Source organism: Nyctereutes procyonoides, unplaced genomic scaffold (assembly GCF_905146905.1).
Source record: "Nyctereutes procyonoides isolate TBG_1078 unplaced genomic scaffold, NYPRO_anot_genome, whole genome shotgun sequence".
NCBI classification, from domain to species: Eukaryota; Metazoa; Chordata; class Mammalia; order Carnivora; family Canidae; genus Nyctereutes; species Nyctereutes procyonoides.
In genome coordinates this window covers 8,647,281-8,666,707 of record NW_026575128.1, presented here as the reverse complement: position 1 = coordinate 8,666,707, position 19,427 = coordinate 8,647,281, and the positions used below count along the sequence as shown (strand labels likewise).

At 40.6% G+C, this 19,427-nt stretch overlaps 1 protein-coding gene and 1 non-coding gene across 7 annotated transcripts in view; both read left to right on the top strand.

The window, feature by feature from the left end:
* Nucleotides 1-19,427, top strand: part of ZYG11B (zyg-11 family member B, cell cycle regulator) — an 85,476-nt gene that overhangs the window by 61,198 nt on the left and 4,851 nt on the right. For all 6 annotated transcript variants that reach the window (XM_055341817.1, XM_055341818.1, XM_055341821.1 and 3 more), the window contains 3 exons: nt 1,756-1,953; nt 2,087-2,139; nt 3,674-3,771. In XM_055341817.1, coding sequence (XP_055197792.1) covers nt 1,756-1,953; nt 2,087-2,139; nt 3,674-3,771 — 349 coding nt within the window. The remainder of the gene's footprint in view (nt 1-1,755; nt 1,954-2,086; nt 2,140-3,673; nt 3,772-19,427) is intronic.
* Nucleotides 9,688-9,794, top strand: LOC129520965 (U6 spliceosomal RNA). Its single transcript, XR_008666728.1, has one exon. It is a non-coding gene; the product is annotated as a U6 spliceosomal RNA (small nuclear RNA).

The window sequence follows — 19,427 nt, the reverse complement described above, 5'->3', positions numbered from 1 at the left end:
CACTGTCAGAAAATAGTTCTCCATATATTTTTGTCTGGTTTTCTAATAACTTGTTTATGGCAGGAAAGAATTTTTTTTTTAAGAACCTTATTTTTCTTTTAACTTATCTCTACCCCCCAAATGGAGTTCCAACTTAGAATCCCAAGATCAAGTATTGCATGCCCAGGGTGCATGGGTGGCTCAGTCAGTTAATGTCTGCCTTCGGCTCAGGTCATGATCCCAGGGTCCTGGGAGGGAGCCCTGCATTGGGCTCCCTGCTCAATGGGGAGTCTGCTTCTTCCTCTCACTCTGCCACTTCTGCTTGTGCTCACTCATGAGTAAATAAATAAAATCTTAAAAAAAAAAAAAAGAGTTGCAGCCATATGAGGTTTGGGGAGGGGAGTCTACTATTATGTTTGATGATTCTTACTTATTATGGAATGTTTTCATTGCAAATTGTAACTTAGCACTGTGATGCATCATCTTCTGTGGGGCTTTAAGTTCAAAGTGTGTCCTTCTCATAGGGTCTTTGTTTCTTTACTTTCTTTTTTTTTTTGTCACTATAAGAATACTATGGGGGCACCTGGGTGACTCAGTGGTGAGCCTTTGGCTCAAGGCGTGATCGCCAGGTCCTGGGATCGAGTCACACATCAGTCTCCCCACGGAGCCTGCTTCTCCCTCTGCCTCTCTCTCTCTCTCTCTCTGTCTCTCTCTCTCATGAATAAATAAATAAAATCTTTTTAAAAAATCCTGTGTAAAACATATGAATAGGGAAGAATATGGAAAATGAATGTGAAATCCCTTTTTAAAAGATTTTAGTTATTTATTTGAGAGGGCATGAGCAGAGGGAGAGGGAGAAGCAGATTCCCTGCTGAGCAGGGTGTCTGACATGGGGCTCAATCTCAGGACCCTGGAATCAAGACCCAAGCCAAAAGCAGATGCTTAACTGACTGAGCAACCCAGGCACCTCTTTTCTTTTTTAAAGATTTTATTCATTAGAGAGAGAGAGAGAGAGAGCATAAGCAGTGGGGAGGGACAGAGAAGAAAGAAGAAGCAGACTGCCTGCTGAGCAGGGAGCCCATCTCAGGGCTCTGAGTTAAAGGCAGATGCTTAACCCACTGAGCCACCCAGGTGCCCCTGAAATGCCTTTTCTTATTTGAATATGTGAGATTAGAGAAGGGCAATGATTAACTGTTGATGCTGGTAGAAAATAGATTATACACATTTAAATAGATTATACACATTCAAAAACGCTTAGAGTTAAACTTGTCTCTTCTACCTTCACTCTTTTTCATATTGAAGAAGAAAACTTGTTAGTTCTTACAAAGTATATACTTGAAAGATGCCTTTCACTTTGATTTATTCTAGAATGACTTAAGTGAGGGAGTGACTAGTCTCAACAATCAAAGGTTCAGGGTGTTGGCTCTTAAGAAATAGAATCAACATGTTAGGAGGAAAATTACTATTTCATAGTAGATCAAATGAAGTTTTAAGAATGAGGATTAATCTCCAGAGTAGTAAGTTAGATGTTACATCCTTTGGAAGATCAACCACAGTATAAATTGGAAGCCGCTTCAGTTGTTTCCCATGTGAATAGAGATGTTGTTATGTACTTCCAAGGGAAGCCATTCTAAGAAGGAACAGAGATTGCAATGCTTTAAACATGTATTGGCATATGCACAAAAGGTGAAGTTATTTTAGTAGAGCAGGATTTTTCTTAGAATGCAGAGGATCATATTCATATGACTTTAATTTTTATATCTTCTTTTTTTCCAGAATAATATAGCTGAAGTACAAGAATTGCATTCTGAATTAATGTGGAAAGATTTTATAGACCACATCAGTAGCCTCCTACATAGTGTTGAAGTGGAAGTTAGTTACTTCGCAGCTGGAATTATTGCCCATTTAATATCTAGAGGGGAACAAGCTTGGACATTGAGCCGTAGCCAGAGGAATTCTCTTCTGGATGATCTGGTAGGGTCATTTGGTATTTTCTAGAAGCATACAAACAGCATTAATAATAGTTAAACTATCAGAGTCTCATAATGCAATAATGCAGTGCCAAATAAATATTGTATTCTTTTTTTGTGTGTCTTATGTCTTGCAGCATTCAGCTATTTTGAAATGGCCAACTCCAGAGTGTGAGATGGTAGCATACAGGTAATTAGCAAGAAAACTAATATAAAGCTAGTAACTGTCATTTTGCTTGCTTAGAGATCATTCCTACTAGATGTATAATGCATTTTCCCTCAGGCATCTCTCCTTTTACTGGCTTTTAAAAAGATCAAAGTATTTTTACTTTTTTCTGCTACCTATTATTCATTAATTCTTCCTTCATTCCACATTTATTGAAGCCAAGTGCCAAGGACTTGCTCTGTGCTCTTGAAATTCAAAGATGAGTAAGATATGTTGCCTACACAGTAGAACCTTACAGCTGGGATGCCTGGGTAGCACAGTCGGTTGCATTTCCAACTCTTGGTTTCAGCTCAGGTTGTGATCTCAGGGTTGTGAGTTTGAGCTGTGAGGAGCCAGGGTGGGGTCTGCTTGAGATTTTCTCTCCCCCTCTGTCCTTCCCATTCATGCTTTCACTCTCAAATAAGTCTTTTTTAAGAAAATAAAAGAACCTTACAGTCTAGTGAGGGACAACAAAATGTGAATCAGATATAATTCACTATTAAGCTAGTTATATGAATAGAATTCTATGAAAGTAAAGATGACAGAACTTAAATGCACTGGAAAGTGGTAAAAAGCTTCCAGAAGATGTAGATTATGAGCTGAGTTTTGAGAGATAACTAAGAGGCAGGAGATTTTAGGAAGAAGAAATAATGTGTTAATGAAAAGAGGTCCAGGACAAGATGACACATTGAAAGGACTAGAAGTAGCACCAGGTTAGTTTGGGGAAACAGTTTATAATAATTTCTTAAGGTGCATATAGGATGTCTAACTCTTTATGACAATTAGGTGACTTGATAGCTAAGTTACAGAGTACCTGAAGTACTCCATATTGCTGCATAAATAATATTATTCTTATTTTTGTTCTCTACTTCATGAATGCTGATACTGCCAACTTTTTTGATTCCCCCAACTTGTGTTCTACCTATTTGGACCAGAAGACCAGTAAAAATAGGCTAATTCTAGACCGTCATGGTGTTCTCTATCAGTTTGTTATCAACTGACTTCTCCTTTTCTAAGTTTCCAAATCAAGGTCTGCTACTCTTCAAATGTTTATCTTCAAGACCAAAGAAAAAAGTCTTTTTTTTTTTTTTAAAGATATTTATTTATTTATTTAAGAGAGAGAGCATGAGCAGAGGGAGGGATGGAGTGAAAAGCAGACTCTCCCTGAGCAGGGAGTCTGGTTGTGGGGTTCGATCCCTGAAACCTGGGATCATGACCTCAACCAAAGGCAGACGCTTAACTGAGCCACCCAGGTGCCCCAAAAGAGTAATTTTGAAAAAAAAAAGAAAAACTTTTGTGAGTACCTTGTTCTGATCACTTTCCATCTTTTGTACCAAGTCTTTTATCCAAATATACTTCTTTCTCAAATGGCTAAGACAAAGAAAAGATGTTCTGTGGTTCACTTATATTAGTATAATGGTAGGATGAAATTTCTAGAATGAAAAGCTTAGGAATTATTGCTTTAGAAAATGACACTAAGTATAGGATATAACTTTTCTCTTATCTTTTGAAATTTTAGGTCCTTTAATCCATTTTTCCCGTTACTTGGCTGTTTTACAACACCAGGAGTCCAGCTATGGGCAGTTTGGGCCATGCAACATGTCTGCAGCAAGAATCGTATGTACCAAAAAGAACTATGTTTTTCTTTTTCTGGTGAAATTCTCTTTAGACAGGAAAGCCATTTTTAAATAGTATATTGAAGTGATTTTTTTTAAGGACACAGATTTTAAAAGATACAGTATAAGAGAATCTTCAGGGGTGCCTGGCTGGCTCAGTCAATAGAGCATGTGACTCTTGATCTCAGAGTCATGAGTTCAAGCCCCACATTGGGCAGCGAGATTACTTAAAAAGAGAATGTTAGCGTATAAACTAAATTTATTCTTTTAGAATTAGCTTAGTAATACTAGGTACTGAATGACACTGAATGAGGCACTGTTCTGACCTCATGGAATATGAAGATTAGGAGCCTACAGTGGACCCATAGGCTAAGCAAAAATTTTATGGTGATCCAATGTTTATGGTTCATTCCAGTGCCCAACCCTCATCTATGTAAAATTCCATTGTTTAAGACATTGCTCTCAGCACCCATGGTCTCTAGAGTAGCAAGAATTTAAACTTTTTTTTTTTTTAAGATTTTATTTATTCATGAGAGAGAGAGGCAGAGACACAGGCAGAGAGAGAAGCAGGCTCCATATAGGGAGCCTGTTGTGGGACTCAATCCGGGGACTCCAGGATCATTCCCTGAGCCAAAGGCAAACTGCTTAACCACTGAGCCACCTGGGCATCCCTAGAGTAGCAAGAATTTAGATCAGATTCTGTATCACTCTTTTGAAGGTTGTGCTACAACTCTTTGGTTGGTTATTAGTAAAAACTTATTCCATAAATGATTTGAAATATTATACAAGAAACATTTTAATAGTAGAAACACTTTAATTGAGTATTAATTACAATATTTGAAATTAGAAATCAAGATCAAGGAAAAATAATTTGAAAAGGAATTTAAAGTCTATAAGGAAAATAGTAGAATGTAAATATGTAGACCATACATGGTAATTCATGTTCTTTTTGTGATGGGCTGCAAATAATCAGCTACATGATTCTCTTTCTATATAAGGAGGAAAAACCATTCCGTATCCTCATAGGAAGATAAATTTCTTTTATAGGACCTCAGTAGGGATGATATTAAAAACGGCCTCAACATGAACGTTATTTTTAACAATAGTATTGTAAGAAATAGCAGTAAATTTTATTAGATACTTTCTTACTCTTTGCTGAAAATTCAGTGCATACTTCAAAAAGACAACTCAGTAAAAGCTCTTTTATGTCCAGTTGGTAGGGGAGGAGGGTTTAGGGAATGGGATGTGACATATAAAACTGCTTTGTTCTCAACTAAACTTCTACCTAGAAGCTTTTCTGACCCTTTCTACTAATTTCCCAGTTCATTTATAAACATAAACTGCCTGTGATAGAAAAATTTCCTTTTTTTATTCCTACAGGTTCTGAGAACTCTAGTTTTTTTAACAGCCTGTCCCATGGTATACTCAGCCTCTAATCTCTAGGCTTTTTTCCTCGTTACTCAAGGAATGGACTTTTCACAGTTTTATAAGAGAAAATAAAACATAACAAAGAATAGTGTATTTTCATAGAAGTGTTTATTATTCTGACTACTTTTTAGGTATAGGTGTTCTTTTAAGTTTACTCTGTGGATTGGCCACTCTGAAAAATTTATTCTAAAATGCACTGTAGGGGCACCCGGTGGCTCAGTTGATTGAGCATTTGCCTTCAGTTCAGGCTGTGATCCTGGAGTCCTGGGATCAAGTCCCACATTGGGCTCCCTGCTCCATGGGGAGCCTTCTTCTCCCTCTGCCTCTGCCTTTCTCTGTCTCTCTGTCTCTCATAAATAAATAAATAAAATCTTAAAAAAAAACACCCGGGTGGCTCAGTGGTTGAACATCTACCTTCGGCCAAGGGCATGGTCCCTGGTCCCTGGGTCCTGGGATTGAGCCCTGCATCGGGCTCCTTGCATGGAGCCTGCTTCTCCCTCTGCCTGTGTCTCTGCCTCTCTGTCTCTCATGCATTTAAAAAATATATATATTTGAAAAAAAATTAAAAATTAAAAAAATAAAATGCACTGTAGATGGTGCCTGGCTGTCTCAGTTGGTAGATCATGTAACTCTTGATCTTGAGGTTGTAAGTTCAAGCCCCACATTAGGTGTGGAGATTACTTAAAAAAAAAAAAAAACTAATATAAACTAATTAAAATAAAATAAATAAAATGCACTGTAGGGGCACCTTGCTGGCTCAGTAAGTACAGCATGAGACTCTTGATCATAGGTTGAAGCCCTCCAATGGGAATAGGGATTACTTAAAAAAAAAAAAAAAAAAGACAATGAGTAAAATGCACTGTATTTGGCGAATGTTAGAGTATTTTATCTCCAGCTCAGTTCAGGTTTCTGCATTCTTGCTTCCCAGGCTTATTTTGTTTATATTTAAATAGAACTGACCTCTCAGTTTGCATTGAGAGTTCTAATGCTGTTTACAACTTTTAATAATTAAGAGATAGTATGGCATAGAAGTTAAGTGCACATAGGGGTCAACCTGGATTCAAATCATGTTGCAGCCAACCTAGGCAAATTATTAAGCCTAGGACCTCATTTTTCATATTTGTTAAATGGGAATAATAATAGTACCTATTTCAGACATTGTGATGAGCATTTTCCCATATTTTAGAAAGTTTTTTAACATGATTTTTAATAATCACTTGATCTTTATTGTATGACATATTAGTTTCCTAGTGCTCATAACAGAGTTCCACATCCGGTGACTTAAAACAACAGTAATGTTTGTCTCTCAGTTCTGGAGGCTAGAAGTCTAAAATCATGGTGTTATTAGGGCCATGTTTTCTCTGACAGCTGTAGGGGAGGGTTCTTCCTTGCTTCTAGCTTCTGGTATGTGCTGCCAACCCTTGGCATCCCTTTGCTTGTAAATGCATCACTCCTGTCAGATAACCATCTTCTCCTTGTGTGTCTTTACACTGTTTTCTATATCTGTGTTCAAATCTCCCCCTTTCATCAAAGAACACCAGTCCTATTATATTAAGGTCCACCCTAATAACTTCATCTTAACTACAGTAGGAACAACTCTATTTCCAAATAAGGTCGCATTCTGAAGTACTGGAGATTAGTAGGACTTTAACCTCTCTTTTTAGGAGACATAGTTCAACCCTTAACATATGCCTCTATACTTAATAATAAATGAATGTAGGAGTAATTTAAATAGCAACTTCCCTATTAATAAACATTTAAGTAGTCTACCTTTTTAATTTTAAAATTATATCCAAACATTTGTTTAAGAGATCTTCATCACACTATTATTTACAATAGAAATAACTTTAACCAAGAGATCCAGCAATAGAGAAATGTTAAATAATGTTGAAATAACCAGACAGTAGTATATTTGCATGTTATTATAAGTGAAAAAGACATGATAGAAAATTATATAAGTAGAAACTTACACTCTTGGAGCCATGACATAGTCACTTATACGAGACTAACCCTCTAGCCATTTGTAATAGAAAATGTGGGGTAGGAAAGATTCAAAACAAGTTTTTCTAGGCATTATGCAGAAGGAAGCAAAGATTCCCATCCCTGAAAGAGAACCAAGTATACAGTGCAGCAATTTCATTGAACTGAGGAGACAGAAATCAAGAGTTTGGTATGATTGCGGTATGGGACAAAATTTATGGAATTTATGAGGCAAAGTAATGCAGAGATGACAGCTACATCTAGAAAGGCCTCCAGAAATCTTCCTAAGTGTTTCTTGAGTCTTTGGCTGATTAGTGAGCAGTGAATGCCTAGGGTAAGACTCCTTGAGGTTTAAGAAAGAACAAATACCAAGGAGATGCTAACCAAATAACACTTGGAGCTCACACAGGGTTTAGAAATACTAGAGTTCCAATACTGTTTGAAACTCTAGTATTAGAGTACTTAATAGCACAGGCATTCAATACAGGTGGTAGAAAAGATTAAATGAGCCCTGAAATAAAGGCTTCTCTAGGACAGTCCTAACAAAGCTTAAAAACAAGTCTTGAAATAGCTAATGGTTAAGTTGCTCTGAAAATAAATTAACCTTTTTTCCCCCAAATTTTAATTTTAATTCTAGTTAGTTAACACATAGTGTAATACTGGTTTTAGGAGTAGAATTTAATGATTCATCACTTACATATAGCTCCCAGGGTTCATCACAAGTGCCCTCCTTAATACCCATTACCCATGTAGCTCAACCCCCTTCCTGCGTCAACTGGTTTCCTCTGCTCTTTTTTTCCCCCTTCCATACGTTCATCTGTTTTGTTTCTTAAATTTCACATATGAGTGAAATCCTATAGTATTTGTCTTTCTCTGACTTACTTTGTTTAGTATAATACAGTCTAGCTCCATCCATGTCATGGAAAATGGCAAGATTTCATTACTTTTGATGGCTGAGTAATATTCCAGTGTGTGCGTGTGTGTATGTGTATGTGTGTGTATCGCATCTTCTTTATGCATTCATTAGTTGATGGGCCCTTACGCTCTTTTCATAGTTTGGCTATTGTTAATAAGGCTGCTATAAATATCAGGGTGTATGCACCTCTGGAATGTATTTTTGTATACTTCTGGTAAATACCTAGTAGTGCAATTGCTTGATCATAGGGTAGTTTTATTTTTGACTTTTTGAGGAACCTCTGTACTGTTTTCCAGAGTGGTTGCACCAGTTTGCATTCCCACCAACAATGTAAGAGGGCTCTTCTTTCTCTGTATTCTTGCCAACATCTGTTGCTTCCTGTGGTGTTAATTGTAGCCATTCTGATAGGTGTGAGGTGCTGTCTCATTGTGGTTTTGATTTGTATTTCCTTTAGGATAAGTGATGTTGAGCATGCTCTCATGTGTATGTTAGCCATCTGAATGTCTTCTTTGGCAAAGTGTCTCTTCATGTCTTCTGCCCATTTCTTAACTGGATTATTTGTGTTTTGGGTGTTGAGTTTGATAAGTTCTTTTTAGATTTTGGATACTAACCCTTTATCAGATACGTCATTTGCAAATCTCTTCTCCCATTCCATAGGCTTTTCGTTTTGTTTTTTTCTGCACTATGCAGAAGCTTTTTATCTTGATGAAGTCCCAGTAGTTTATTTTTGCTTTTATTTCCTTTGCCCCCAGTGACATGTCTAGTAACAAGTTGCTTGAGCTGAGGTCAAAGAGGTTGCTGCCTGTGTTCTCCTCCAGGATTCTGATAGTTTCCTGTCTCACATTTAGGTCCCTCATCTATTTTGAATTTATTTTTTGTGTGTAGTATAAGAAAGTAGTCTAGTTTTCTCAATACGATTTGTTTTTTTGTGTGTATTTTTTAAAATTTTTTTTATTGGTGTTCTATTTGTCAACATATAGCATAACACCCAGTTCTCATCCCGCCAAGTGGCCCACTCAGTGCCCATCACCCAGTCACCCCAGCCGCCTGCCCACCTCGCTTTCCACTACCTCTTGTTAGTTTCCCAGACTCAGCACCATTTGTTGAAGAGACTTTTCCATTGCATATTTTTTTTCTGCTGTGTTGAAGATTAGTTGACCATATAATTGTGGGAAGCTATTTTTTTTTTTGTAAAATAAAGACAACAAAATCTAGAAACTTAACATGTTTGATATCTGATAAAAGTTACCACCTGGCTGGCTCAGTCTCTTCAGCATCTGGTCTTGGATTTCAGCTCATTTCATGATCTTAGGTTGTAATATTGAGTCCCATGTTGGGCTCTGTGCTCAGTGGGGCATCTTCTTGAGATTCTCTCCCTCTGCCTCTGCCTCTTCCCCTGCTTATACGCATGCATTTTCTCTCTCTCTCTCTCTCTCTCTCAAATAAATAAACAAACAAACAAATAAATAAAATCTTTTTAAAAAATTGCTAGATGAAAGAAGAATCAGAAAAATGTGACCTATAACCAGGAGAAAAATCAGACGATTGAAGTAGACCACCCCAAGTGATGATAATAATAGAAAAGTAACTTAAGTGCTCACTTTGGCAGCACATATACTAATATTAGAAAGATAAAGAGAAGATTAGCATGGCCTACACACAAGAATGACACTTAAATTTGTCAAGTGTTCTATAGATTTCATGCCTAGAACCATGATAATGTACCAGCAATAATCTTTTTTTTTATAAATTTATTTTTTATTGGTGTTCAATTTGCCAACTTACAAAATAACACCCAGTGCTCATCCCGTCAAGTGCCCACCTCAGTGCCCACCACCCAGGCACCCGCACCCCCCGCCCAACTACCCTTCCACCATACCTAGTTCATTTCCCATAGTTAGGAGTCTTTCATGTTCTGTCTCCCTTTCTGATATTTCCCACTCATTTTTTCTCCTTTTCCCTTTATTTCCTTTTTGTTTTTTTCTTAAGTTTTTTTATTTTAATTTATTTTATTTTATTTTTTTAATAAATTTATTTTTTATTGGTGTTCAATTTACCAACATACAGAATAACACCCAGTGCTCATCCCGTCAAGTGCCCCCCTCAGTGCCCGTCACCCATTTACCCCCACCCCCCGCCCTCCTCCCCTTCCATCACCCCTAGTTTGTTTCCCAGAGTTAGGAGTCTTTATTTTCTGTCTCCCTTTCTGATGTTTCCCACTTATTTTTCCCCCTTTCCCTTTATTTCCTTTCACTATTTTTTATATTCCCCAAATGAATGAGACCATATAATGTTTGTTCTTCTCCGATTGACTTACTTCACTCAGCATAATACCCTCCAGTTCCATCCACGGCGAAGCAAATGGTGGGTATTTGTCGTTTCTGATGGCTGAGTAATATTCCATTGTATACATAAACCACATCTTCTTTATCCATTCATCTTTTGATGGACACCGAGGCTCCTTCCACAGTTTGGCTATTGTGGACATTGCTCCTATAAACATCGGGGTGCAGGTATCCTGGCGTTTCATTGCATCTGGATCTTTGAGGTAAATCCCCAACAGTGCAATTACTGGGTTGTAGGGCAGATCTATTTTTAACTCTTTGAGGAACCTCCACACAGTTTTCCAGAGTGGCTGCACCAGTTCACATTCCCACGAACAGTGCAGGAGGATTCCCCTTTCTCCACATCCTCTCCAACATTTGTGGTTTCCTGCCTTGTTAATTTTCTCCATTCTCACTGGTGTGAGGTGGTATCTCATTGTGGTTTTGATTTGTATTTCCCTGATGGCCAGTAATGCAGAGCATTTTCTCATGTGCTTGTTGGCCATGTCTATGTCTTCCTCTGTGAGACTTCTGTTCATGTCTTTTGCCCATTTCATGATTGGGTTGTTTGTTTCTTTGGTGTTGAGTTTAGTAAGTTCTTTATAGATCTTGGAAACTAGCCCTTTATCTGACACATCATTTGCAAATATCTTCTCCCATTCTGTAGGTTGTCTTTTAGTTTTGTTGACTGTATCCTTTGCTGTGCAAAAGCTTCTTATCTTGATGAAGTCCCAATAGTTCATTTTTGCTTTTGTTTCTTTTGCCTTCGTGGATGTATCTTGCAAGAAGTTACTGTGGCCGAGTTCAAAAAAGGTGTTGCCTGTGTTCTCCTCTAGGATTTTGATGGAATCTTGTCTCACATTTAGATCTCTCATCCATTTGAGTTTATCTTTGTGTATGGTGAAAGAGAGTGGTCTAGTTTCATTCTTCTGCATGTGGATGTCCAATTTTCCCAGCACCATTTATTGAAGAGACTGTCCTTTTTCCAGTGGATAGTCTTTCCTCCTTTATCGAATATTAGTTGACCATAAAGTTCAGGGTCCACTTCTAGGTTCTCTATTCTGTTCCATTGATGTATGTGTCTGTTTTTTGTGCCAGTACCACACTGTCTTGATGACCACAGCTTTGTAGTCCAACCTGAAATCTGGCATCGTGATGCCCTCAGATATGGTTTTCTTTTGTAAAATTCCCCTGGCTATTCAGGGTCTTTTCTGATTCCACACAAATCTTTTTTTTTTTAATTTTATAAATTAATTTTTATTGGTGTTCAATTTACCAACATACAGAATAACACCCAGTGCTCATCCCGTCAAGTGTACCCCTCAGTGCCCGTCATCCATTCACCCCCACCCCCCGCCCTCCTCCCCCTCCACCACCCCCAGTTCATTTCCCAGAGTTAGAAGTCTTTATGTTCTGTCTCCCTTTCTGATATTTCTCACACACTTCTTCTCCCTTCCCCTATATGCCCTTTCACTATTATTCATATTCCCCAAATGAATGAGAACATACACTGTTTGTCCTTCTCCGGTTACTGTGGCCAAGTTCAAAAAGGGTGTTGCCTGAGTTCTCCTCTGGGATTTTGATGGAATCTTGTCTCACATTTAGATCTTTCATCTATTTTGAGTTTATCTTTGTGTATGGTGCAAGAGAGTGGTCCAGTTTCATTCTTCTGCATGTGGATGTCCAATTTTCCCAGCACCATTTATTGAAGAGACTGTCTTTCTTCCAGTGGATCGTCTTTCCTCCTTTATCGTATATTAGTTGACCATAAAGTTCAGGGTCCACTTCTGGGTTCTCTGTTCTGTTCCATTGATCTATATGTCTGTTTTTGTGCCAGTACCACACTGTCTTGATGAACACAGCTTTGTAGTACAACCTGAAATCTGGCATTGTGATGCCCCCAGATATGGTTTTCTTTTTTTAAAATTCCCCTGGCTGTTTGGGGTCTTTTCTGATTCCACACAAATCTTAAAATAATTTGTTCTAAGTCTCTGAAGAAAGTCCATGGTATTTTGATAGGGATTGCATTATACGTGTAAATTGCCCTGGGTAACATTGACATTTTCACAATATTAATTCTGCCAATCCATGAGCATGGAATATTTTTCCATCTCTTTGTGTCTTCCTCAATTTCTTTCAGAAGTGTTCTATAGTTTTTAGGGTATATTTTGAGAACCATTTGAATGGTAAGTGGTTCTCCAACCTTTTATTTTCAGGTTGTAGGTGTCCTTCTGTCTAAAATGAGTCTCTTGTAGACAGCAAATAGATGGGTCCTGCTTTTTTATCCAGTCTGAAACCCTGCGCCTTTTTATGGGGTCATTAAGCCCGTTCACGTTCAGAGTTACTATTGACAGATATGAGATTAGTGTCATCATGATATCTATTTAGTCCTTGTTTTTGTGGATTGTTCCACTGAACTTCTTCTTAAAGGGGAGTTTTAAGAGTCCCCCTTTAATTTCTTGCAGAGCTGGTTTGGAGGTCACATATTCTTTCCTTCCTGCCTGTCTTGGAAGCTCTTTATCTCTCTTTCCATTTTGAATGAGAGCCTTGCTGGATAAAGTACTCTTGGTTGCATGTTCTTCTCATTTAGGACCCTGAATATATCCTGCCAGCCCTTTCTGGCCTTCCAGGTCTCTGTGGAGAGGTCTGCTGTTACCCTAATACTCCTCCCCATAAAAGTCAGGGTTTTTTGTCTCTTGCTGCTTTAAGGATCTTCTCTTTATCTTTGGAATTTGCAAGCTTAACAATTAAATGTCGAGGTGTTCAACTGTTTTTATTGATTTTAGGGGGGGATCTCTCTATTTCCTGGATCTGAATGCCTGTTTCCCTTCCCAGATTGGGAAAGTTTTCAGCTAGGATTTGTTCAAATACATATTCTGGCCCTCTGTCCCTTTCGGCGCCCTCGGGAACCCCAATTAAGCGTAGGTTTTTCTTCCTTAGACTGTCATTTATTTCCCTTAATCTGTCTTCATGGTCCCTTAATTGATTGTCTCTTTTTTCCTCAGTTTCCCTCTTTGCCATTAACTTGTCTTCTATGTCACTCACTCGTTCTTCCACCTCGTTAACCCTCGTCGTTAGGACTTCTAGTTTGGATTGCATCTCATTCAATTGATTTTTAATTTCTGCCTGATTGGATCTAAATTCTACAGTCATGAAGTCTCGTGAGTCCTTAATGCTTTTTTCTAGAGCCACCAGTAGCTGTAGAATAGTGCTTCTGAATTGGCTTTCTGACATTGAATTGTAATCCAGATTTTGTAACTCTGTGGGAGAGAGGGCTGTTTCTGATTCTTTCTTTTGAGGTGAGGTTTTCCTTCTAGTCATTTTGCTCAGTGCAGAGTGGCCAAAAACAAGTTGTATTGGAACACGGGGGAGTATCACTGGTCCGTCTAGCTGGTCTTCTGGGGGAGGGGCCTGCTGTGCTGATTTTCAGGTGTTAGCACTTGGGGGAGCTGCTCTGCCCCTGCCTGCTGCCGGGCTCAGCGGGGGTTGTTTACCCCGTGGGGCCCCAGGAGGAACAGCCGCAGTTGCTATGGCAGCTCTGGAAGCCTGGATTCAGCCTCCGCAGGAACTACGGGGCTCGGGGCTCTCGGCTCTCCGTCTGCAGGGCCTGGAGGCTCCGGGGCGGGGCCGCTGAGCTGCTCAGCTCGGGGCAGGAGCGTCCTCGCTGTCCTGGGCCCTCCCGGCCTCTGCCTGTCCCGGGGGAGGCCGGATCCTGGGCTGTGTCCCGGCGCCCTGTGCTCCGGGGCCTGGGCTGTTGGATTCGCGCTCCTGCCCCGCAGCCCCCTCCCTGGAGCCGCTCCCGAGCCCCTCTGAGGTGCTCTGGTGCGCGCTGCAGCCCTTAGGGAGCTCGGAGCACTCTCTTGCGCTCACAGGTGTCTGTTAGTGTCCCAGGGAGCCCGAGGGCATCCCCGCCCTCCTGGGTCCTGCTCTAACTCCCTGTGAGCCCCTTTCCGCCCGCCCGGGAAGGTTGGTGCAGCTCCTGCTTCTCCGGGACGGGGCTCTCCTGTCCTGGGGGCACTCGCCCGGCCTTAGCCCGGCTCCTCGCGGGGCCCCTCCCCCTCGGAGGCCTTTTGTTTCTTTATTTCTTTTTCCCCCGTCTTCCTACCTTGATAGAAGCGCGAACTCTTCTCACTGTAGCATTCCAGCTGGTCTCTCTTTACATCTTAGGCCGAATTCGTAAATTTTCAGGATGGTTTGAAGGTTATCTAGGTAATTTGGTGGGGACAGGTGATTTGGGGACCCTGCTCTTCCGCCATCTTGCTCCTCCTGATTCCACACAAATCTTAACATAATTTGTTCTAACTCTCTGAAGAAAGTCCATGGTATTTTGATAGGGATTGCATTAAACGTGTAAATTGCCCTGGGTAACATTGACATTTTCACAATATTAATTCTGCCAATCCATGAGCATGGAATACTTTTCCATCTCTTTGTGTCTTCCTCAATTTCTTTAGAAGTGTTCTATAGTTTTTAGGGTATAGATCCTTTACCTCTTTGGTTAGGTCTATTCCTAGGTATCTTATGCTTTTGGGTGCAATTGTAAATGGGATTGACTCCTTAATTTCTCTTTCTTCAGTCTCGTTGTTAGTGTATAGAAATTCCACTGATTTCTGGGCATTGATTTTGTATCCTGCCGTGCTACTAAATTGCTGTATGAGTTCTAGCAATCTTGGGGTGGAGGCTTTTGGGTTTTCTTTTTTTTTTTAAGACTTTATTTATTTATTCATAGACACAGAGAAAGAGGGGCAGAGACCCAGACAGAGGGAGAAGCAGACTCCACGCAGGGAGCCCGATTTGGGGCTCGATCCCGGGTCTCCAGGATCAAACCCCAGGTCGCAGGCGGCGCTAAACCGCTGTGCCACCGGGGCTGCCACGCTTTTGGGTTTTCTATGCAGAGTATAGTGTCATCGGCGAAGAGGGAGAGTTTGACTTCTTCTTTGCCAATTTGAATGCTTTTAATGTCTTTTTCTTGTCTGATTGCTGAGGCCACGACTTCCAGTACTATGTTGAATAGCAGTGGTGAGAGTGGACATCCCTGTCTTGTTCCTGATCTTAGGGGAAAGGCTCCCAGTGCTTCCCCATTGAGAATGATATTTGCTGTGGGCTTTTCGTAGATGGCTTTTAAGATGTCGAGGAATGTTCCCTCTATCCCTACACTCTGAAGAGTTTTGATCAGGAATGGATGCTGTAGTTTGTCGAATGTTTTCTCTGCATCTTTGAGAGGATCATATGGTTCTTGGTTTTTCTCTTGCTGATATGATGAATCACATTGATTGTTTTATGAGTGTTGAACCAGCCTTGTGTCCCGGGGATAAATCCTACTTGGTCATGATGAATAATCTTCTTAATGTATTGTTGGATCCTATTGGCTAGTATCTTGTTGAGAATTTTTGCATCCATGTTCATCAGGGATATTGGTCTGTAATTCTCCTTTTTGGTGGGGTCTTTGTCTGGTTTTGGAATTAAGGTGATGCTGGCCTCATAGAATGAATTTGGAAGTACTCCATCTCTGTCTTTCCAAACAGCTTTAGTAGAATAGGTATGATTTCTTCGTTAAACGTTTGATAGTATTCCCCTGGGGGGCCATCTGGCCCTGGACTTTTGTGTCTTGGAAGGTTTTTTTTTTTTTTTTTTTTTTCTTGGAGGGCTTTTGATGACTGCTTCAATTTCCTCCCTGGTTATTGTCCTGTTCAGGTTTTCTATTTCTTCCTGTTCCAGTTTTGGTAGTTTGTGGCTTTCCAGGAATGCGTCCATTTCTTCTAGATTGCCTAATTTATTGGCGTAGAGCTGTTCATAATATGTTTTTAAAATCGTTTGTATTTCCTTGGTGTTGGTAGTGATCTCTCCTTTCTCATTCATGATTTTATTAATTTGAGTCTTCTCTCTCTTCTTTTTAATAAGGTTGGCTAATGGTTTATCTATCTTATTAATAATTTCAAAGAACCAACTCCTGGTTTTGTTGATCTGTTCCACAGTTCTTCTGGTCTTGATTTCATTGAGTTCTGCTCGAATCTTAATTAACTCTCTTCTTCTGCTGGGTGTAGGATCTATTTGCTGTTTTTTTCTCTAGCCCCTCTATGTGTAAGGTTAGCTTTTGTTTGAGTTCTTTCCAGTTTTTGAATGGATGCTTGTATTGCGATGTATTTCCCCTAGGACTGCTTTTGCTGCATCCCAAAGATTTTGAACGGTTGTATCTTCATTCTCATTAGTTTCCATGAATCTTTTTAATTCTTCCTTAATTTCCTGGTTGACCCTTTCATCTTTTAGCAGGATGGTCCTTAACCTCCACGTGTTTGAGGTCCTTTCAAACTTCTTGTTGTGATTTAGCTCTAATTTCAAGGCATTGTGGTCTGAGAATATGCAGGGGACGATCCCGATCTATTGGTATCGGTTCTGACCTGATTTGTGACCCAGTATGTGGTCTATTCTGGAGAAAGTTCCATGTGCACTTGAGAAGAATGTGTATGCAGTTGAGTTTGGATGTAAAGTTCTGTAGATATCTGTGAAATCCATCTGGTCCAGTGTATCATTTAAAGCTCTCATTTCTTTGGAGATGTTGTGCTTAGAAGACCTATCGAGGGTAGAAAGAGCTAGATTGAAGTCATGAAGTATAAGTGTATTATTATCTAAGTATTTCTTCACTTTGATTATTAATTGAGTGATATATTTGGCAGCTCCCACATTCGGGGCATATATATTGAGGATTGTTAAGTCCTCTTGTTGGATAGATCCTTTAAGTATGATATAGTGTCCCTCTTCATCTCTCACTACAGTCTTCGGGGTAAATTTTAGTTTATCTGATATGAGGATGGCTACCCCTGCTTTCTTTTGAGGACCATTTGAATGGTAAATGGTTCTCCAACCTTTTATTTTCAGGTTATAGGTGTCCTTCTGTCTAAAATGAGTCTCTTGTAGACAGCAAATAGATGGGTCCTGCTTTTTTATCCAGTCTGACATCCTGCGCCTTTTGATGGGGTCATTAAGCCCATTCACGTTCAGAGTTACTATTGAAAGATATGAGTTTAGTGTCATCATGATATCTATTCAGGCCTTGTTTTTGTGGATTGTTCCACTAAACTTCTTCTTAAAGGGGAATTTTAAGGGATCCCTGGGTGGCGCAGCGGTTTGGCGCCTGCCTTTGGCCCAGGGCGCGATCCTGGAGACCCGGGATCGAGTCCCACATCGGGCTCCTGGTGCATGGAGCCTGCTTCTCCCTCTGCCTGTGTTTCTGCCTCTCTCTCTCTCTCTCTCTCTCTCTCTCTCTCTCTCTCTCTGTGACTATCATAAATAAATAAAAATTTAAAAAAAAATAAAGCCTTTAAAAAAAGGGGGGGAATTTTAAGAGTCCCCCTTAAAATTTCTCGCAGAGCTGGTTTGGAGGTCACATATTCTTTCCTTCCTGCCTGTCTTGGAAGCTTTTTATCTCTCTTTCCATTTTGAATGAGAGCCTTGCTGGATAAAGTACTCTTGGTTGCATGTTCTTCTCATTTAGGACCCTGAATATATCCTGCCAGCCCTTTCTGGCCTTCCAGGTCTCTGTGGAGAGGTCTGCTGTTACCCTAATACTCCTCCCCATAAAAGTCAGGGTTTTTTGTCTCTTGCTGCTTTAAGGATCTTCTCTTTATCTTTGGAATTTGCAAGCTTAACAATTAAATGTCGAGGTGTTCAACAGTTTTTATTGATTTTAGGGGGGGATCTCTCTATTTCCTGGATCTGAATGCCTGTTTCCCTTCCCAGATTAGGAAAGTTTTCAGCTAGGATTTGTTCAAATACATATTCTGGCCCTCTGTCCCTTTCGGCGCCCTTGGGAACCCCAATTAAACGTAGGCTTTTCTTCCTCAGGCTGTCGTTTATTTCCCTTAATCTATCTTCATGATCTTTTAATTGTTTTTCTCTTTTTTCCTCAGTTTCCCTCTTTGCCATCAACTTGTCTTCTCTGTCGCTCCCTCATTCTTCCACCTCCTTAACTCTCGTCGTTAGGACTTCTAGTTTGGATTGCATTTCATTCAATTGATTTTTAATTTCTGCCTGATTAGATCTAAATTCTGCAGTCATGAAGTCTCTTGAGTCCTTTATGCTTTTATAGAGCCACCAGTAGCTGTATAATAGTGCTTCTGAATTGGCTTTCTGACATTGAATTGTAATCCAGATTTTGTAACTCTGTGGGAGAGAGGACTGTTTCTGATTCTTTCTTTTGAGGTGAGGTTTTCCTTCTAGTCATTTTGCTCATTGCAAGTGGTCAAAAACAAGTTGTATTGGGAAAAGGAGAAAAAGAGAGGAGAGAAAGAAGGAGCGAAAAGAGAAAAAGAAAAAAGGAAGAAAAAAGAAAAAGAAAAAGAAAGGAAAAAAATGGTGGGGGAAGCAAACAGAAATCAAAAAGCAAAACAAACAAACAAAAACACGGGGGAGTATCTTCTGATTCTGTATACTTTAAGTTCCTTGACTTCACCTGGAACTTGTCCTTCTAGCTGGTCTTTTGGGGGAGGGGCCTGTTGTGCTGATTTTCAGGTGTTAGCCCTTGGGGGAGCTGCTCTGCCCCCTGCCTGGTGCAGGGCTCAGTGGGGGTTGTTTACCCCGTGAAGCCCCAGGAGGAACAACCCCAGTGGCGGGGCCAGCTCTGGAGCCCTGGCTTCAGCCCCCGCAGGAACTACGGAGCTCTCCAACTACGGAGCTCTCCGTCTGTAGGGCCTGGAGGCTCCGGGGCGGGGCCGCTGATCTGCTCAGCTCGGGGCAGGAGCGTCCTTGCTGTCCTGTGCCCTCCCGGCCTCTGCCTGTCCCGGGGCGAGGTCGGATCCTGGGCTGTGTCCCGGCGCCCTGTGCTCCCGGGCCTGTGCTATTGGATTCGCGCTCCCGGCCACGCAGCCCCCTCCGTGGAGCCGCCATCTGAGCCCATCCGAGCCCCTCCGAGCTGCTCCCGGAGCCGCGCAGCCCCCTCTGCACGGAGCCTCTTCCTCTGCCAGAGCCGCCTCCGAGCTGGTCCCGGGGCACGCAGCCGCCTCTCCACCGGCC